Source organism: Cheilinus undulatus, linkage group 3 (assembly GCF_018320785.1).
Source record: "Cheilinus undulatus linkage group 3, ASM1832078v1, whole genome shotgun sequence".
Classification (NCBI taxonomy): Eukaryota; Metazoa; Chordata; class Actinopteri; order Labriformes; family Labridae; genus Cheilinus; species Cheilinus undulatus.
Genome location: NC_054867.1, coordinates 29996125 through 30014754, shown reverse-complemented (window position 1 = coordinate 30014754; position 18630 = coordinate 29996125). Strand labels below are relative to the sequence as shown.

Below are 18630 nucleotides of genomic sequence, written 5' to 3'. Positions count from 1 at the left end.
ACGACTTATTTGAGGAGAATTTTGACATGTATGCAGTAACTGCCTTCTTTATTTCTTTTCTAGAGGTGGAAATTTTCTATCCAAGAAGATTACATTGACTACCCTGTTCATCAGGGTTTTTTATACAGTACCTCATGTGCAGGAAAAATAAAAACTTTTATAACCCTGCACTGTTCTTTGTCAAGTATGACTCCTGCACACTTTATTCTAATGTTGTGAGGCTACTGCAGCAGGTGTGAATTGTGTGATGATGTTTTTATTGAAAATGAAGGTACAGTTTTTGCTACATTTTTCAGCTTATGTTTGATTAAGAGATGGATAAGTATTTTATAGCAAACTGTTTTGTGTGGTATAAGATATGTGGAAGTGACTGGTTGAAAAAAACTCTTTCTTACATATGGAAACAGGGTTTTTAAGATATTTTTTTTAAAGGTTGTTTTTGAACGACCATGCCAATCCAGAATCAGAAGCTTGTGAAGCTTGGCATCTTCTTTTTTCATCACCTCTAAATATCCCAAACTGTGAATGATGTTTGTGTTAGGATTTATTCTGAGATTGTTTTTCTTAATTCTGTGATGAAAACAAAAGAACGACTTCCACTGAACTGAAGTGATATGAATGTGTTCAAAGAAATATGGTTAAAGGCTGAGTGACAGATACCGTTGTAATAAAGAGTTTCTATGTTTGTAAAACATTTTGGGTGCATTCTCATATTTTTACACGTGTTGATGGTCTTTGCTGCTTCTCTTTTTTATTGTGACACCTTTCTGTATTGAAGTGTCTTTCATAATCTCTCTGCCTTTTGTTGTAATAATATTGTAAAGTAGGAGGTGTGTGAGCAAGCCATTCAAACACTCTGACCTTAAAGTCACATTTGAACTTCAAAGGCAAAAGCCAGTGATATGACCTTTTTCCAAATATATCTGACTATATATCTAAAAACCTACCCCTAGATAGATAGATAGATGACAGTGCTGTGAAAAAGTATTTGCACTCATCCTGATTTATTTTCATTTTTTGAATATCTGCAACACTTAAATGTATAAGGTCATCAAACAAATTTTCATATTAGATATACGTAGATAACCTGAGTAATTACAAAATGCAGTTTTTATATGATGATTTCATTTATTAAGTGAAAAAACATCCAAACCTACCTGGCCCTATGTGAAAAAAAGCAACATGTCATACTGCAATCTAAAGCAATTCAAGAAGAGATGACGAGAAACAATGTCATGGACATCTAGAAAGGGTTACAAAGCAATTCTAAAGCTTTGGGACATCAGTGAACCATGGTGAAAGCCATTATCCACAAATGAGGAAAAACTGGAACAGTGATGAACCTTCCCAGGAGTGGCCAGCCAGCAAAAATTACTCCAAGATAGGGATGGGAACCATCTTAACAGTTCCCTTATCGATGCCTCCGCCTATGCACCTCCGCGTGCCATAAAAAACAGGCATCGCATGTGACAGTCAGCTGAACAGAGAAGCTAAGAAAATAAACATTTACTGGGCTGTACAGTATCTCTAAAAGGTGTTTAAAAAAACACTTTTTACTAACACTTGAGTGCTTCATCTAATCCTTTATCAAAATGCTTCGAGTCTAAAATAAAACAGGTTTATAAGGAGACGTTTACAGGGGCAGGAGAAGTGAATTATACAAGTAAAACAGGTTAAATCATGGCAGGGGATCAAATGAAGTTTCTCTTTTTTCTCTTTCAATGACACAGACATGCGCTCTTTTTCCTCCCTCCTGTCCTCTCTTCCCAGAGGGAAGATGAGAACTCATAGCCTAATCCTAATCTAATATCATAGAATCTAGTAATGTGAAGTGGTGTTCTGTGTGCTTTTAAACAGAAAAAGATTGGAATCTGATGTTATTTATGTCTGCATTGTGCTTTAATGGCGAGCTCGTCCTGCTGAGAGTTTACTTTACAATGATCTTATAAAAAGTTACAGAATACTTTAGCGTATATAATGATCAACAAGCACTGATTAATTTCATCTATATTTCACATTAAACAAGTAAAGATTAGTTTAAACGTTTTCAAAAACCCTCAGTGGTTCCTGTTGTACCTGGCATGTCTGCAGCAGAATGCAGCACCTGAGAGTGTGCGTAATAACTTGTCATCACTGATCACAGCCAGAAAGAAGAGTTAGAGTGTGTTTAAACTCATGTTGTCTTAGATCACATTGGAGTCAGCAGTGCACGTTTAACAGTTTGACTTTAGAGAAGACCATACCCCAGTGCCAGAGCTGTCACCGCGCCATGCAAGGCCTTGGCGCACGAGTATCTGTGCGCCGGTCTATATGTGAGTGTTCGTCCTTTGCAAAACTGTCCCAACATCATTAACAGGAGTTCAGTGATCACTTTTAAAGCGTGTTCACATACAGGCAGAGGTGCTGCAGGTGGAAAAATACATATTTTTATTATTATTAATATTAATATTTCTTATTAATGTGTGCTAATCCTAGAGCACCATCTTCATGATGTTATTTAAAGCAACACCATGGCTCTTTTTAATACCCCAGGATACACTATTACTGTATTAACACCCATTTCTAATGAACTGTAACAAACACAGACTAAAGTGGTCAAAAGTGTGGCTTCATTTCTCCAAAAATGACGCACTCAGGAGAATGTCTGTCAAACAGTCTGATGCATGACATGCATCTTTTTGCCCAAGAACTGTTAATTTTGCACAAGTTCAATTTATTTTGATACCTCTGGATATCTAGGATCCAGAGATTAGTTTTAGATTTATTTTAAGGTTTTGTCTTTTAAAGAAAATGAGCAGTGGTATTGCATTCTAATTCAGGTTCACAGATAAAAGCTCCTGAGAGCAATTTGTTTTAACTGAGACACATCCAACAAAAAAAGAGACTTTTTTTGTATATTTTAGCATGTTCTCCTCCCAAACACTTGATGTTTAACATTTTTAGCAACCCAAAAAGAAAATTCACAGGAAGGAATTGATAAGGGAATTGATAAATAATCAAATCAATAACAGCATTGATATCGATAAAATCTTATCAATTCCCACCCCTACCCCAAGAGCGCATTGACGACTCATTCAGGAAGTCACAAAGGAAACCAGAACAACATCTAAAGACCTGCAGGCCTCACTTGGCAAACTTGGCAAGGCCAAAACCATTACTGACCAAAAGGAACGAGAGGGACCTGGATGAAGCCAAGGAACTCCACTTCATACCGAAAGTTGGACGAGCGCCGCCATATCTCGTCTTCTAATACTGAAAACATATCATTTTTTTGTGCGGTATTAGTTCAAGCAGACTGTGTTTGTCTATTGTTGTGACTTAGATGAAGATCAGAACACATTTTATGACCAATTTATGCAGAAATCCAAGAAATCCCAAAGGGTTCACATACTTTTTCTTGCAACTCTGTATTAGCTATCATAATTTATATATATATTCAAAATAAAAAATCTATACATATATGAAACTATATTGTGTATACAGATATTTTATTTTAAATCATTGACACATCTTCTCATTTAACTGAGAAAATACAAGAAAGCGGATTCTGCTTTTATATTTCACTATCAGTTCTTTTTTTAAAAATGGATCACTGATTATAAATGATTCATTACAATCAGTTTAATCTCGTGGTTTGAGCTTTTTTATTCCAAAAACTTGCACATTCCTTGTCTACTTGTGTTGCATTACCTAGCAGACTTTCCTCTGGCAACATGGTGGCGACATCGACATCCGTCCAGCCAGCCAATATCCCGTGGCATATAATGTCTCTGCTAAGTGATATGAGGATTGGATCATAAATGGATCCATTAAACTAATGAAATGTTATAGCTGTGCTTGGTAATCCGAAATCTCGTGTATTTTCATCTGCTTGTATTTCCTTGTGTGGCTGACCTGCCTCTGTAAATATGGCAACGACGTATGAAGAAAACAACTAAGAAGAAGAAGACAATCAGTTCAAGTGACTTCCGGTATTAGAAGACAAGATAGGGCGGCGATAGTCTGACTTCCGGTGTGAAGTTGAGGTCCTTGGCTGCATCCAGGTACTCTTGAAAGGAACACAACGGCTCAACTCACATTTGCAGAAAAAACATCTTGATGATCTCAAAGACTTTTGGAAAAAAATTCCGTGAACTGATAGGAAAAAAGTTGGACTTTTCACGCTGCAAAACAGCATTTCATAAAAAGACCATACCAACAGTAGGACCTAGACAACTTGCCATGATTGATGGAACCATGAACTCTGTTCTCTACCAGAAAATCCAGATGGAGAATGTCCGACCAGTAGTATGTGACCTAAAGCTCAAGCGCGCTTGGTTTATGCTGAAGGGCAATGATCCAAAACACGCCAAGTCCACCTCTGGCCTAAAATAAGAACCAATGAAAGTTTTGGAGTGGCCTGGTCAAAGTCTGTACTAAATATGATTGACCTATGCTATGGCGTGACCCTAAACAGACCGTTCATGCTGGAAAACCCTCTAATGTGGCTGAATGAAAACAATTCTGCAAAGACGAGTGGGCCAAAATTAATCCAAAGGGATGTGAGGGACTCATTGCCAGTTATGCCTGCTAGTAGTCGTTGTCACCAAGGGTGGCATGACCAGTTACTATGTTTAGGGGCAGTTATTTTTCACATGGGGCCTGAAAGGTTTAGATGGCTTTTTCCCTTTACAAATGACATGTCATTCAGAACTGCATTTTCTTTTTACTCAGGCTATCTTTGTCTAATGTTAAAGTGACGTACAGACAGACAGACAGAAGAATGGATGGATGTTTCTGTTTGGAATCTGCTAGAGTGCGACATGCCTCACACCTCAAGGATGGACCTCTGTCAAACTGCAGCCAGCTTCAACAGGCTCTGCCATCCCCATGGCAATTATTACCTAGTGACACTGACATTTCTCAGTGTTGCATGGGGCAGGAGGAGGCGCTTGCTCTATTGGGAATCCAAACCAGACACCCTTAGCTGTGACTTATTAAAAATACAATCTTTAGACTAAACCAGAGCTGTCATTTTTTTGTTTTGTTTTGATAAATTCATCACATTAGGGCTGTTGAATTGTGTGAGAGAAGTAAACTGAAACACATCAGCTTAGTCTGTTGAGAACATTTGTTTATTTGTAATCTCATATATGGACTTCAAATTGTAATTTGACAAATTTATTCTGATGAAGACAAACATTTTAGAGTATTCATTCATTTTAATCTTTATTTGGAAATGGTATATATTTTTCCTTGAATTTTACAGTTGAATCAAAAGAAATCAGTGTCAGAACATGAGTGAATGTCTGGAAGAGTCGGGGCAGTATCAAGCTGGAGCATGACTACAACCCATGGGCTTTAGAGGCAAAGTTTCTTAGTTTGAAGTTTCTTTAGTTTCCTCTTTACAAATTTGTAAAGGGAAATGAAAGCTGCTTCCAAGATATTTAACTGTGTCTCTCTGACTGTCAGAGCTACACACTGAAATTAAAGTACTACAACTAAGAAAATAAATACTAAAATGCCCAGTAAAGATGAAATAAAATGGCAAACTTTGGCTTTGTCACTTGAAATGACACCTTTTACATTACACATAGTACATTAATATAACATTGTTGTTAACTAACCTGCCATGCTAAGAATGTTGTCTTGAGCTTGGGGTATATGCCTTACATGATGTGTTTACACATAGACATAATATACGTAGACGCCACATTGACCAGTGGGCCATACATCGATGCTGCCGCCATTTTGCCAGAGGCATTCTTGGGCAAGATGCCTCATTCCTGTGCTGCGTGGAACTGCACTAATAGATGCACAGAAGAGACAAGATCATGCAAAAATAACATTTCATGGGTAAGTTAGACAATTTTTTTGCCATATTTGGCTGGAATAACAACACGTTCAGAGCCAGTTTCCCTAATGTTGTTGTAAAGTTGATTAATATCAGCGGTTAAAGGGATACTTTAACATTTTGGCAAATTGGCCTGTTGCCATAATTCCTATAGTCTTAGTAATAGGTTCGTTTCCTTTAGTTGTCGGTACAAGCTGTTTTTAGATCTGGGGGAACCGATATAACAACTGCACAGCTAACGCTATGGAAGCAGACAGAATTTTTTGCTTTCCCTCATCAAACTCATCAAATACACAAACCAACAACTCCAAAATGCTCTCGTGGACAAGTTGTGACCTGTACATTCACCACGCTATGAAATAATCATGGAACATTACGAGACGGAGATGTTTTAAAGTTAAATGCAAATCCAGAACTACACTCCAGACATGACTGCCGCACTGTGTCACTCCGCCCAGTGGTTTCCTCGTAATGTTACATAATTATACGTTATTATTTCATAGCATGGTGAATGTGCAGGTCACAACTTGTCCACGAGAGTGTTTTGGAGTTGTTGGATTGTGTATTTGATGAGTTTGATGAGGGAAAGCAAAAAATTCTGTCTGCTTCCATAGCGTTAGCTGTGCAGCTGGTATATTGGTCCTCCCAGATCTAGAAACAGCTTGCACCGACAACTAAAGGAAACAAACCTATTACTAAAACTATAGGAATTATGGCAATGGGCGAATTTGCCAAAATGTTGAAGTAGCCCTTTAAGCTAGCTTTTTAACGTTTTGCTGGTTATTTTGTTTCCAGGAGAGAAGGATGACAGATTTTTTATATATATACTGTATAGTAACTTAACCATGGCATGCTATTGTGAATATTACAATTTACTACAATTTTCTATGGGCATGTATGTGTCATTCAAGTTCTAAAAGTAAGAAACACAGACGCACCTCCAGTTGCAGTATATTAATACTTGAATTATCTACATTTTTGGCTCTCTGATAGTCATTTTGAATCATTTAATTAAAAAAATATATACTTGCATGTGTTTATGGAACGGTCTTGCCTTTGGCAATATGGCGGACACGTTGACGTATAGCGGCAGCAGGCGAGCACAGTAAATGAGGCGTCTACGTATATGATGTCTATGTGTTTATAGGGCTGGTATTAGGAAGAAATGAAGATCCATGAGGTCAAATGTTGTAGAAACAAACCTGTAATGACAACAAAGACGGAGAGAAAACAACATAATATTTAACAACATTGTTTAATCACATTATCAGTATTTCACCAAAAGCAGACAAGCAAAGCATCTCTTCATACGGAGCCTGAGGTCAAAGACTGCTTTCTATGCAGTGACGTTCATTTTAAACTGAGCCGTTAAGAGAGAAAAACAGGAAACTCTACTATGTAAACTTGTTCCAACCTTTGAACCACAGCAGACTCTGCGGGCGGTTCCTTTAAAGGTAAAATGTCGTCCTTCTTTAGAGGCAACAGTATGGGAGTAAATACTCAAACTATTAAGCTATTGTGAAAGTGTTTAACTATATCTTCGCGTAACTGTAGAATATTTTACTACTTTTCTCAAGTTAAGACGTACTGCTTATGAGAATACGCTTACTTAACTGACGTAATGTAACGGTTACACATAAAATCCACGACGGTTACCTTCATACTTTTATGCTAAAGGAAATTTACATAGCTTATCTGTCAAAACACTGTAAAAGCAACGTAAGGATGAGTTTCAGTGAACTTTTAAATAACAACACAGCAGCTTTAAGGTCGATACGCACTTTACGGACAGTATGTGCGATAAACTTCGATTTAGTTAACTTTCCAGCCATGTCAATAATTTCTAGGAGACGTAGCTACCTACAATCTCCCAATACTTCAGTGTGATTGTTAGCTTGACAGCTCTAACTCACCAAACGTCATTTTTGTTTCACGTGCTATGCTGTCTTTTTCCACATACCGTGACATGTGCTTTCTGTGTTTCTTTGTAGGAGATTTCCTTCTGACGCTCTTGACTGCTTCTGGTCCGAACAAATCCTCCATAATGTCAGGTGGTAAGTCAAGCTGCAGTGACACAGATTAACATATTTAAGGACTCAATGAATAAATGTGCATCAAAATGTTTAGGCGGTAGTCTATGGCTCGCAGCACATCCGTTTCATGCTCTGAACTGAAACCATGTTAGACTAACCACTCCCTAGTCAATAGAAATAAAGTCAGTTTCAAATGTGAGACTTTTACTAGACAGCGTCTGGAGGCGTAAACTGATAGATGTAGTCACACCTACTTAAAAAAAAACCTAGGCAACTTTTTGCACATTTTTAAAAATGTAGATTACCCAATTGATATTGATATTGATATTTTATAAACTACTCATTTGTTCGTGTTCATAAACAAAATAATCATAGCATTAACTCACATTTTTGAGTTGACTGAACAAAACCAGTCTATTTTGAAGATACTGTATACAATTTCAAGCAAACCAGACTAAGTTTTAATATGTAGACTGAACAAAACTAGGGTTTTCTTTCTGGTATTTTTGTTTTTTTCTTTTTTTGTATCCATCTCACTTGATTACTTTACTGGCAGTATATTTGACTTTACCAGTAATGACACTTTTAAGTGAAGCTTTAAACTTCATTAGTTTCATCTCACAACTGAGGTTATCAAGGCCTGAGATTCTAATTATAAAATTGAGCCAGTCAAACTTAAAGTTATGAAATGCTTACATCAATCAAGTTTCAAAAGTGTTTAACATCAAAACAACAATTCATCAGGAACGTGAGCAGAGGAATCCCAGCACTGATCTTGTACAACAGGCAACATCTAAACTCACCTGAGCACATTTAAACACATCTAAACACACCTTAACACTGCCTAACGGCATCATGGAAAAACTTCTGACTACATATCCCCATATTTGAAATTCAGAAATCTTATCCACCATAACTGCCATGTCCTCAGTGACCAGTTCAGCTATTCCTGATTGTTTAAAAAAGCTCTTTAGCACTAATTTGGATAAGCCCATAATGCACCACAGGGGATGTTGATAGTTCATGGGTAATGTAGTGTTAGTAGTACTTTTGTAGTGGTAGTTTTGTTATATTGCTGAACTTAGGAAAATCATCTCATATTCCATAAATTATTCTTTTTCAGGAAAAAAATCACAATGTCTTGTTTTTTCGACCTAAAAAGTTCACTTGAGAATTAGGTGTGTTTATGTAAAGCTAGAAACTTCTATATTTTATGGTTGATATCACAGATTGTTCTCATTGTATGCTAATCTCTTGCCATTGAATCACCTTCACTGCAATGCCAATGGTGTTTTTTTTTTTAAAGGCAGTGTACAATAATGAACTTTAAGACAAATAAATCTTAAACTGGGGCTATTTTCATTGCCAGTTCCTTTGCCAGATGTTCTTTGTTATTAAAGAACATACTGTATATTTGTTGCTAGTTTGACATTCAAGATAAGACACAGAAGAGAAATCAAACCTGAAACAGTCTGTTCTTCTGGGTCACCATCCAATTAAATGACCTTTGCCAGAGGCTCTTCAGCAAAACTGAAGGGTTACATGTACTGATAAAGGTTGAAAAATTCAGAAAATTTGCAACATTTTCTTTGATGTTCCTCCAAAAACTAACAGTTAAGTCCTGATAAGCAAAACAGCTGTTTTTTTCTAAATCATGCTGAAACCCTCTCCTTATACAGGGATAAGGCACCAGACCTTAATGACAAGAGGAATGTATCAGAAAGTTGAAATTACACCTTATTTAATTCTCCATCCCCTATGAACAGCAGTACACATGAGGAAAATGAGTACACTGAGTGTTCCTTTTGGTGAATGGCCTCTGCAAACAGAATACTAAATTCCACGAGCTTTGCTCTGAAGGAGTGTAAAACACCCCCCATCAGCCAGTGTACACACAGTGGTCTCATTTTTAGCAGAAGGGTGTGCTGACAGAAAGCTTGACCAAGCAGCACAGAGCAAAGAAAACTAAAAAAGGAATAACGACAGCTAACAGGCTTACATGATCTGCTTCTATTCACAGGTAAGACCTCACTAACTGTTCAGTCTGAGTGTTAAGTGGGTCAAACCCATGGGGTGATAAGGATTTTTAGTTAAAAAAAAAGTAGTTTGTTTTTTAGCCTTTGCTCCTGCTGCTGCACTGGAAAGTGACGGACTGCTCTTCCAAAAAACTGCAAGATTTTAGAAAGGGCTGGAGACAGCCTTATACAAGATTTTATTTCCAAGCAAAGGAAGGTGAACCTTGACTTCTTTACTTCTATCATATCAGAATTTGGTCTTTAAATAGTGACGTTACAAAGCTAGTTTAACCGAATAGTTGGGTTTTATTTTTTTGTTTGTCTGATGTGCAGGCCTTTTAATATTCAGAGAATAATTTGAGCAGCTCTGTAAATGGATGTTCTTACACACTGATTCTGCCAAAAAGGTGTCTTTGGGATTTAGTCAGTGTTGGAGAGATTAGTGTGATAGGTTTTGTCTTACACGCAGTTGTATTTGTGAATGCATAATCCAATTTTCATTATTTTCCTAGAAAATATGAGACGTTTTTACATTAAATCCTTTATCCTTTTTGCCCCTCTCCTATGTTGTGATATGCAGTTAGAACTTTATGTTGCACTAAAATACTTCAAAGCAAGTTGATTTTTTATCTGCTGTCCCATTTCTCTGCAGTTTTGGATTAAAAATCTGTAGCCCATAAGAAATGTGGAAAGGGACAAATAAATGTTCTCCAGCTGCATAAAAATATTACACCACTAGATGGAGATCTTTACTCTTTTTGTGTTGCTCTTGAGCTATGACTGCTGTTTAAATTCAAACATTTGCCCAGCGATGGACCTTCAAAGTTTTGTGTCTTCTGAGTGCTGCAGTTTTTGAAAATACTATATCTATGTGTGCTATTAGAAAGTTGTCAATCTGGTGCACTTCCAAGAAAAGCGTCTTATTGTTCAAAGTAGAACTTAGACGAGACATTCTGTCATCATGTCAAAGTTTTTAGAGTGGTTGAATGAATGAGAAGAACTACGACTGTTTTTAATAAGGACTTTAAAAGACACTGAAAGTTTTATATTACTGTCAGTGCTGAGTGTGCCTACATCAGTTCAGCTAAGCTGAAAATAATCAAGTGATGTTAAAGAACAAAAGTAGTAACTACAAACAGCTTTATTTGATTGGTATGCACTAATCCTGACTGACAGCTTTTGTTATGTAATGAAAATTGAGGCTCAGTCGCAGAAGGGTATGAGAAAAAGTTGTGCACATACTTTTCAAGGGTTGCATTACTGGTCTAGCTTGGCATTGGTTGTCCCTATTTATAATACATCATGTTAGGCGGGCCTGTGCTGCTGGTGTTTAGGCTCCCCTCAGAGTTTTCCACTGAAGCAGATTGAGCGTTATATACTAAGCTGGATTCTGTGCTTATCCACTCAGGCCGTGCTTATTCTTTAACTTTTGTTGTCTTACTCTCCGTTTATCTGGGTTGTCTTTTTCTCTCAGCCATAGCTGAGTTCACTCTCCCATGATATCTCATTGCTATTTTTAGGTGAGTGTTGAAACTTTTGTCCTTCACTCACCTTGGCTCTCAGCTGCCGGTGTGCAGTCGGTCCTGGGTTTTGCTGGCTGTCATGCTAGCTACACACTCTGATCTGTGATGCCCTCCTCTGTGGTGGTTTTCCCCCGCATTGGCTACAGGAAGCTTTTACCCTGGTTGCTAGGGCAACCAGTGAGAATGGCCCCCAGCAGGAGTCGGGGAAGCCTTGGGCTGTGTTTCAGCTCCTCTTTTTGCAGCACGCATGCTGACCTGCTGCTGCTGCCTGGGAGGAGGAGCCAACTCTGCAGAGGAGCTACTCCCGGCCCAGCATGGGTCCTACCGCCCCACTGCCCCACCATGAGACGGAGCTTCTCCAGCGTCAGAGCCGGTGCTCCTCTCTCCCTCTGCTGGCCGCTGCACAGCTCTGACTCTCTTTGCTCCAGTTTTAGCAGGAGCACCGGCAAGATGTCATCCTCTACCTCCACCTCCTCCTCCAACAGCGATGGACAAGGGAAGCCTAAACCTAAATCCCCATTTCGCAAGAGGGGCAGCCTGCAGAGCACCACCAGCCCTGGTGAGTGTGGGTGAGAGGGGGTCCCATAAGAGAAAGAGTGAACTGCTGTTCTGGGGCTGTCAGGGAAAAAAATAGCACAGATGTTTGTGCAGTGGCATTTAAGAATTCATGCTGCTCTCCAGGTCCAGTTGGGGAAGAAGCGGAGTTTACACTGCAGCTGCAGCTTGTTGTGTTTTGTTACTGATGTTGAGACTCTGGGCAGTTTGTTTTGATGTTGAAGGTTGTATTTTTAGCTTTCTTCTTCCTTGTCTGCTTTATGCTGAACTGTATAAAAAGCCACTACAAAGAGTTCTTAAACTAGGCTAGACTTAAACAGAATCAAATCTAATTAGAAATGCTGTTTTTCAAAAATAGTTAGAGATTGAAATGTAGATGATGTTTAAAAAAGAAAAACAATAGTTTAAAATGCTTTTTGATTGTAAAAAAAGTAAAAAAAACTATCAGGAAATGTTTAGAAATGATTAACAATTTGGCTTATTGCTATAAATGAACCACTTAGGTTCTTAATAAGTTTTGGCTGTAAAATCAAACACATTCTTGATCTAAACTAAAGATTCAACTTGGCTGTGCAGTAATACACAAAGAAAATAGTTTACTAAATCCATTTTAACACTCCTTTTCCTGTGTTTGTCCTGTCATTCTGCATGCTGATTCAACCACATGTGTTACTGTGAGGTAGGTTGGTGATCCCTGGATGATCCCCTTTGCCTTCACTTCCCATTGCACCAGCAGTTTATCATGGGTCTGCTGGCCTTCTCTTATCTCATTCGCCAGGGTTGGATGGTGCGGCTGGATCGTTAAATTTTGTCACCACACCCTCTTATCAAACGGTCATCACAATATCATCATATATAACATTTTAAAACATAAAATTATATTTTGTATTGTTTCTATACATAAGCTTATTGTATTTGTTCCTAAAATTAAATCAATATTTAACAAATACATTTAAATTAAAGCATAATCTCTGGTCTTATAATTCTTTGCTGTTTGCATTCAGCTTGTTAACTTCACTTACATTTGTAAACAAATGAATATGACAGGGCAGGCAAGTCTTTTGTTTTATTTTTTAGGTGAGGCATTAGTCATTAACTTACATTTTAATGTGACACTGTTAAAACTACACAAGGTGGTTGTTCAGTCAGTGATTCAGTGGTGCCAATGGAAGAGATATGCATTGGAATTTTACTTATTGATCATTATTGCTTCATCCAGAATTAAGTTAAGCTAAATGGTGGTTGCACTAGCTATTGAAGGCATTAAATATTAATATTATCTTAATTCTAATTTATCCCCTCAGTGTGCCACAAAGATCAGTCAGTGAGACGTAATAGCAGCGCACAGATGCTGGGTGTTTGGAAGGATGCAGCTGCAGATCTCAAGCAGTAACTCACGTTGACACACACTGGTGTATTTGCTGAGGAAGCCCGTCTTTGCTGCAGTAATAAATAAGTTAGAGGTCTCTCCATCCATGCAGTCATTTAAATCCTCTCAATTAGCTGCTTGGCTGCGCCCTCTGCACTCCCAGGCCTTCATAAGAGCCACATGCAGGACACCCATTACAGCACTTCCATCTGACAACGTCAGTCTGTTAGTGTTCTCTCAGCCAAATTGCTGCTGAATAAAAACCTAGTTTTGTTGCAGCTCCAGCAGCCAGTGTTTTATCTACGTCATGAATTAAAGCCTTCTGTGTTTTCTCTGTTACTATGAGTAACAGCACTAGAAATAGCTCACTTCTTGGCCTTTCTTTTCAAGTCTTTTTTTTTTTAGATAAAGTCTATCTTCAGCTTATGAAACTGTTCTCTAATGTAAGTGTTGCTGTTGATTTGCTGATGGACACAGTGATTTCTCGGTCAGTTTTCTCATCTGCAGGAATCTGTCCCTGCCTGCAGGCTGCTCGCTCCCACTGGACCTCCATTGCATCACATGAAGCAGAATATGTTATGTCCTAGCTTTGCAGCCAGGGCCATATGACGTGATATATATAGGCTATTAAAGCATCTGCCAGAGAGGTAGAGGGGATTCCTCTCTCTAGCAGAAACCACTGCACCACATTCTGTTACAATCTGTTCTGATGCTTTGCTTGAATTTTATGAACTCACTGGCATTTAACAAAGGCTGGCTTATAAACCTTTTATCTGGGGGCTGTTGTATTCTTTAGCTTGTATTTAGAGTATCAGTAATCACCTCAGTAACCTAGTAGAATGATCTCTGTCACAGTAATTTTCACTTTGGATTTTTTGCTCCTTGTTAGGCTGGATAATATAAATAGAATAACGTACGTAGACATAAATACAAACATGTTAATGATCCAAAAATATCTGAGAGATGATGCAGAAAGATTATGACCCAATTGTTGATATGAATTAGAGCTGTCGGCATTAATCATGATTCAGGTCCATTTTAAGTTTTTTTGATCACATTAATCTCATACTTTATGGTCTCTTTCAGTGCACTTTGGTTAAGCAACTGCACATCTCCCTGAAGACATAGTGATGTAGAATAAGTCCACTTCGGCTCCTTTTATGTAAAAAACTCATAGACAGCTCAGTAGAAAAGCCAAAAGTTATCTGCTACTTGTTTATCAAACATTTTTGTGTTTTTACTTTTCCCTTTCTTCCTTTTCAGTCCATAACAAGTTCCCCTTTTCCATAGTTAAGTTGATCTCATAATATTTGATCTTTCCAAAGTTCCTTGTTTTCGTTCTAAATAAAAGCAGGTCTGTATCCAAACAGGAAGTCATTTGCCCTTGGTTTAAGACAGCACAGAAATCCTAAATGAAACAAAAACAGTTTTAAGTCCCTGTGAAGTGAAATCCAGTCATTAAAAGCATCATAACAGAGCTAAAGCCAGAAAACAGTAAATTTAATCTCAAACTTTGTCCCTCTGCTCCGCCGCAGAGCCAGGCAACAGTGCTCTAATCAGAAATGTTTTTTTGTTCATTTAAGAGGATTGTATTTCTTGTGAGTGGGTGTGGCTTCAGCTCATCTAAATGACCTGCCCACACCATCCTAGAGCAGATTTTACTGCCTTATTTTCATGATTTTGAAACAGGATTTTATAAACTTAGAGATGTTTTTCATGACTGAAATTGGGCCTGGTGGTTTATAACACATTGATCTGTTATAAAACAAACCCCCCAAAAAGATTTTTTTTTATCACTTTAAAGGGACTTTAAGACAATACAGAAATCCAAATGAAACAGTTGAAATGCCAAATTAAAACAAGTGAAATTTCAAAATGCAAAAAAGGGAGATTTATAGTGATTAGCTACAGAAATTATGGGAATAAACAGAATAATTGTTTGTTTTTTTCATCAGCTTTAAAGTGTAAGTGAACCCCCTGCTCAGAGCTAACTCCACCCACTTAAGAAATTTGAAAAATGCACAGAAAGTGAGCAGTTTGGTATTGAGAGGAGGGAGGGGAAAAGGACTGGGGTCTGGGGGTTTTCCAGATGAGGCAAACATTTTCCTTCTAAAACCTTTTTAAGAATAAATTGGCACCACATAATCCAAGGATAGTGAGAAAGCAAGGCCATCATGCCCAGACAATAAATTTTGACTTTTGTAAAGTCATTTTGATATAGTTTTTAATTTGACAAAAGCAATAAATTGGGATTTATCAAGCATCTATGACACTCAGACATTTAGAATGACACTTAAACTTAACCTCTCTCAAGTTACTTTGAAACTGATGCATTAGTGGACATCAAAGTTCAACACCACCAGCAGCAATGTTGTTATTTTGCGTACATATTGCAACCTACCCCATTATAGATGCATGTATATTTATCATGCATATTTGTCCGGTCCCATGTCTAAACACTTAACTTTAGGTTATGAACCAGAATACTTTAGGGTCAAGAGGTTCAAATAAATAACTAAGTCACATGAAGTAGACTAATTTTTATGAGCTACATTTCAGTCTTTATGCTTCACACTTGCTTTATATTTTACTCTACAGCACTCCCTCACCCTCTACTACTCAGGCTGCCCCTGACTCTGGTTCATTATTAATCAGATGTACAGTTCTTGTCATGGCATGTCTCTCTCGTCTCTCTTGTGAACTCCTGTATTTTCAGTGTCTCATGATATGCCACGTCGTGGACTCTGTTCTGCTACCCCTTGGGGGCTTTTGTTACAGCCATTTAAATCACTAGCACATCTACGCCTTGTTACCCCGTGGACTTTAACCTGCTCAACTCTTCCATCCAACTCCAGCCCCAACCCCTTGCCGCTGAGGTAGACAGAAACGTATGATAAGCAAACACAGACCCTCCCTGCCCTGGAGTACATAACCTCACAGCTGTGGGTGTATTGGAGATGCTACTTACTCCAACTGTAACGGTATATGGAGAGTTTTTATTTCCAATCTGTTGAATGCCTAAACTGAAGCTATTTTTTACTAACATAAACTTTAAAATCTGCTGCAAGGATATATATTCAGCAAGGACGCGTTTGGGACAAAGATCAGCTAAATGGTATGATGGCTTTAATGGCTTTTGTATTGAATGATTTAGTCTAAACCCTGTATATTCTAAACTTAAACAGTATTTTTTGGAACTGATTTTCTACAGTGCATTTAATTAGCACATTTCATATATACAAATCTGCACTTTTTAATCTCACCACTAGAGGGTGCCTCCTCCACAAAAAGTGTCCAGTGACTGTAAGTTTGTGACAAGTGGCTGGTTGTCAATGCCTTCGCTCTGTGGCTGTTCGGCAGTCATTACCAAGGAGCAGTTTGCTCTGCATTTGGGTGGAAAATTCCAGGGCTTTCCTCTGCTATGAATAGCTCAGTTGCATGTTACAATGGAAGTGTGTCAGTCCTGGAAAAGGGATTTTGGAGGCCCAGTAACTAAGGCCTTGAAAGCTGAAACACCAACAGGTGGGCCTGTTGTTGCTAGGGGAGAAGAAATAACCAGCAGATCCATGATATCTGTCTTTTTAATCATCACTACAACAAAAGACACACACACTCACATGTGTGTAGCAGATAGAGTCATCATCGTGGCTTTGGACTGTCATATCTCACTGGGGTGATTTGCACATGTGTTATGATGGGTTGTATTACATCTCTGTGGTACAGTTAAGCATGCTGCTTTGGTCTGTCTCTGCTCTCAGCGTGGCTCCTAATCAAGATCTGTTTTGATTTAATCCATTTCAGTGGATCATAGATGAACCAGCGTCAGCTGATGCTTCTGGTCTTTCATTGTCTTGTGACCTTAATGAGTCAGTGAATCTCTCGCCCACCACTCCGCCGCTCACCTTATGATCTCCCAGCTCCTTTTCTCCACTCACGCATGTACCTACACACAAGATGCAACACAAAATGAAAACATCTAAGTTTCTCCTGGCACATGCACACTGAAGTTTAGTGACCATGAGAGAGCTATAGGTGCAGATGTTTAAGTTTGTGTTGGGTTTTGATTAGCCCCACATGCATTTACTGTAGATGCTTGGAGATGCTACTTCCTATCATAACTTTCAAAGTGGAAAGAATTAATGCCCCCTTTTTTGCCTATGATGTTTATGCAGTCTTGTATTTGCACATCATAGAAACCACTTTCTGTGTATATGTAGGTTATGGCTGTTAAAAACAATCCCTGCTGAGAGGAAATGTGGCAAAAATTGTCAGCATTAATGCTTCAGCTGAGATCTTTATCTTTCATCTGGTGATGGTTTAGTTATTTATTTATAAGTTTACTCCCCTCCAAATCAGCTTTTATTTTTTGGAAAATGTTCAGTAATTCTGAACACAGGACTGTGACATCTTCAGATTTTGTCTTTTTTATGCTAATTAATATATATTTGTTTTGAGTTGGGAAATACACACTTCAAACCTATCATCATTCTCTGCATTTTCATCAATACCCAAGCAAGTAGACTAATGACCAGTATAATCCCAACTGGACATTATTACCACATTGTGCAGCAGTAGTTTGACTTTCATGTTGTTAGCTGGATGGAGAAAAAGTCCAGAGCTGTGAAAGACAATGTTGTTGTCAGCCACCAAGCAGTTTATCTCAGGACAGTCTGTTGTAAGCTGATGTCTCTGCCTTCACTGAATGTTAACAGCCAGCTATATGCTGTATTTTTGTTCATTTGGGGGTAAATTTCTCAAATCTATCAGCCATGGTGGTCTACAGGTCATTAAAAGTATCATAACAAAGAGATTTGTACCAGAAAATAGTAAATTTAATACCCAGTTCTGTCACTCTGCCGGAAGCATTTTTTTTTGTTCAAGAGGATTGTATTTCTGGTCAGTGGACGTGGCTACAACCCATTCAAACAACACGCCCACTCCATTTTAGAGCAGATTTTACTGCCTCATTTTTTATGATTTGAAGCTTAATTTTGTAAGCATAAAGATGTTTTTCATGACTCAACTGTAGCCTGGTGGTTCATAACACAATGACCTGTCATACAACAAACCTGTCATGCTGCAGGGACTTTAACACTGGGGTTAGTGGATGGAGTTAGAAAAAAAAAAGGTTATTATTAGACTTGTCAGTTCACCATCCAATGTCACTAGCCCCAAAACAAAACCAGATAAGCCAGCACCTCATAGCCGCCTGTACAATGGGGCCATATTTATATCTTTCCACCTAGAAAAACCTGTCAGTGATGCTCTTTGCTCTTTTACTTAAACAAATGTTTTCCAGTTT

The 18630-nt window shown here is 38.2% G+C and overlaps 1 protein-coding gene and 1 long non-coding RNA gene across 6 annotated transcripts in view; one reads left to right on the top strand and one right to left on the bottom strand.

The window, feature by feature from the left end:
• Positions 1–6530: 6530 nt before the first annotated feature.
• LOC121505611 lies at positions 6531–11569 on the bottom strand. Its single transcript, XR_005991574.1, has 3 exons — positions 11433–11569; positions 7794–7897; positions 6531–7035 (listed from the first exon to the last, which is right to left on the bottom strand). It is a non-coding gene; the product is annotated as an uncharacterized LOC121505611 (long non-coding RNA).
• Positions 7794–18630, top strand: part of LOC121505570 (AMP deaminase 2) — a 40901-nt gene continuing 30064 nt past the window's right edge. For 2 of the 5 annotated variants that reach the window (XM_041781020.1, XM_041781012.1), the window contains exon 1: positions 11439–11963. In XM_041781020.1, coding sequence (XP_041636954.1) covers positions 11510–11963 — 454 coding nt within the window. In that variant the 5' untranslated portion in view covers positions 11439–11509. Of the gene's footprint in view, positions 7888–9864; positions 9887–11438; positions 11964–17173; positions 17195–18630 lie in introns of those variants that run through there. The other 3 variants (XM_041781029.1, XM_041781053.1, XM_041781037.1) reach the window with 3 other exon arrangements.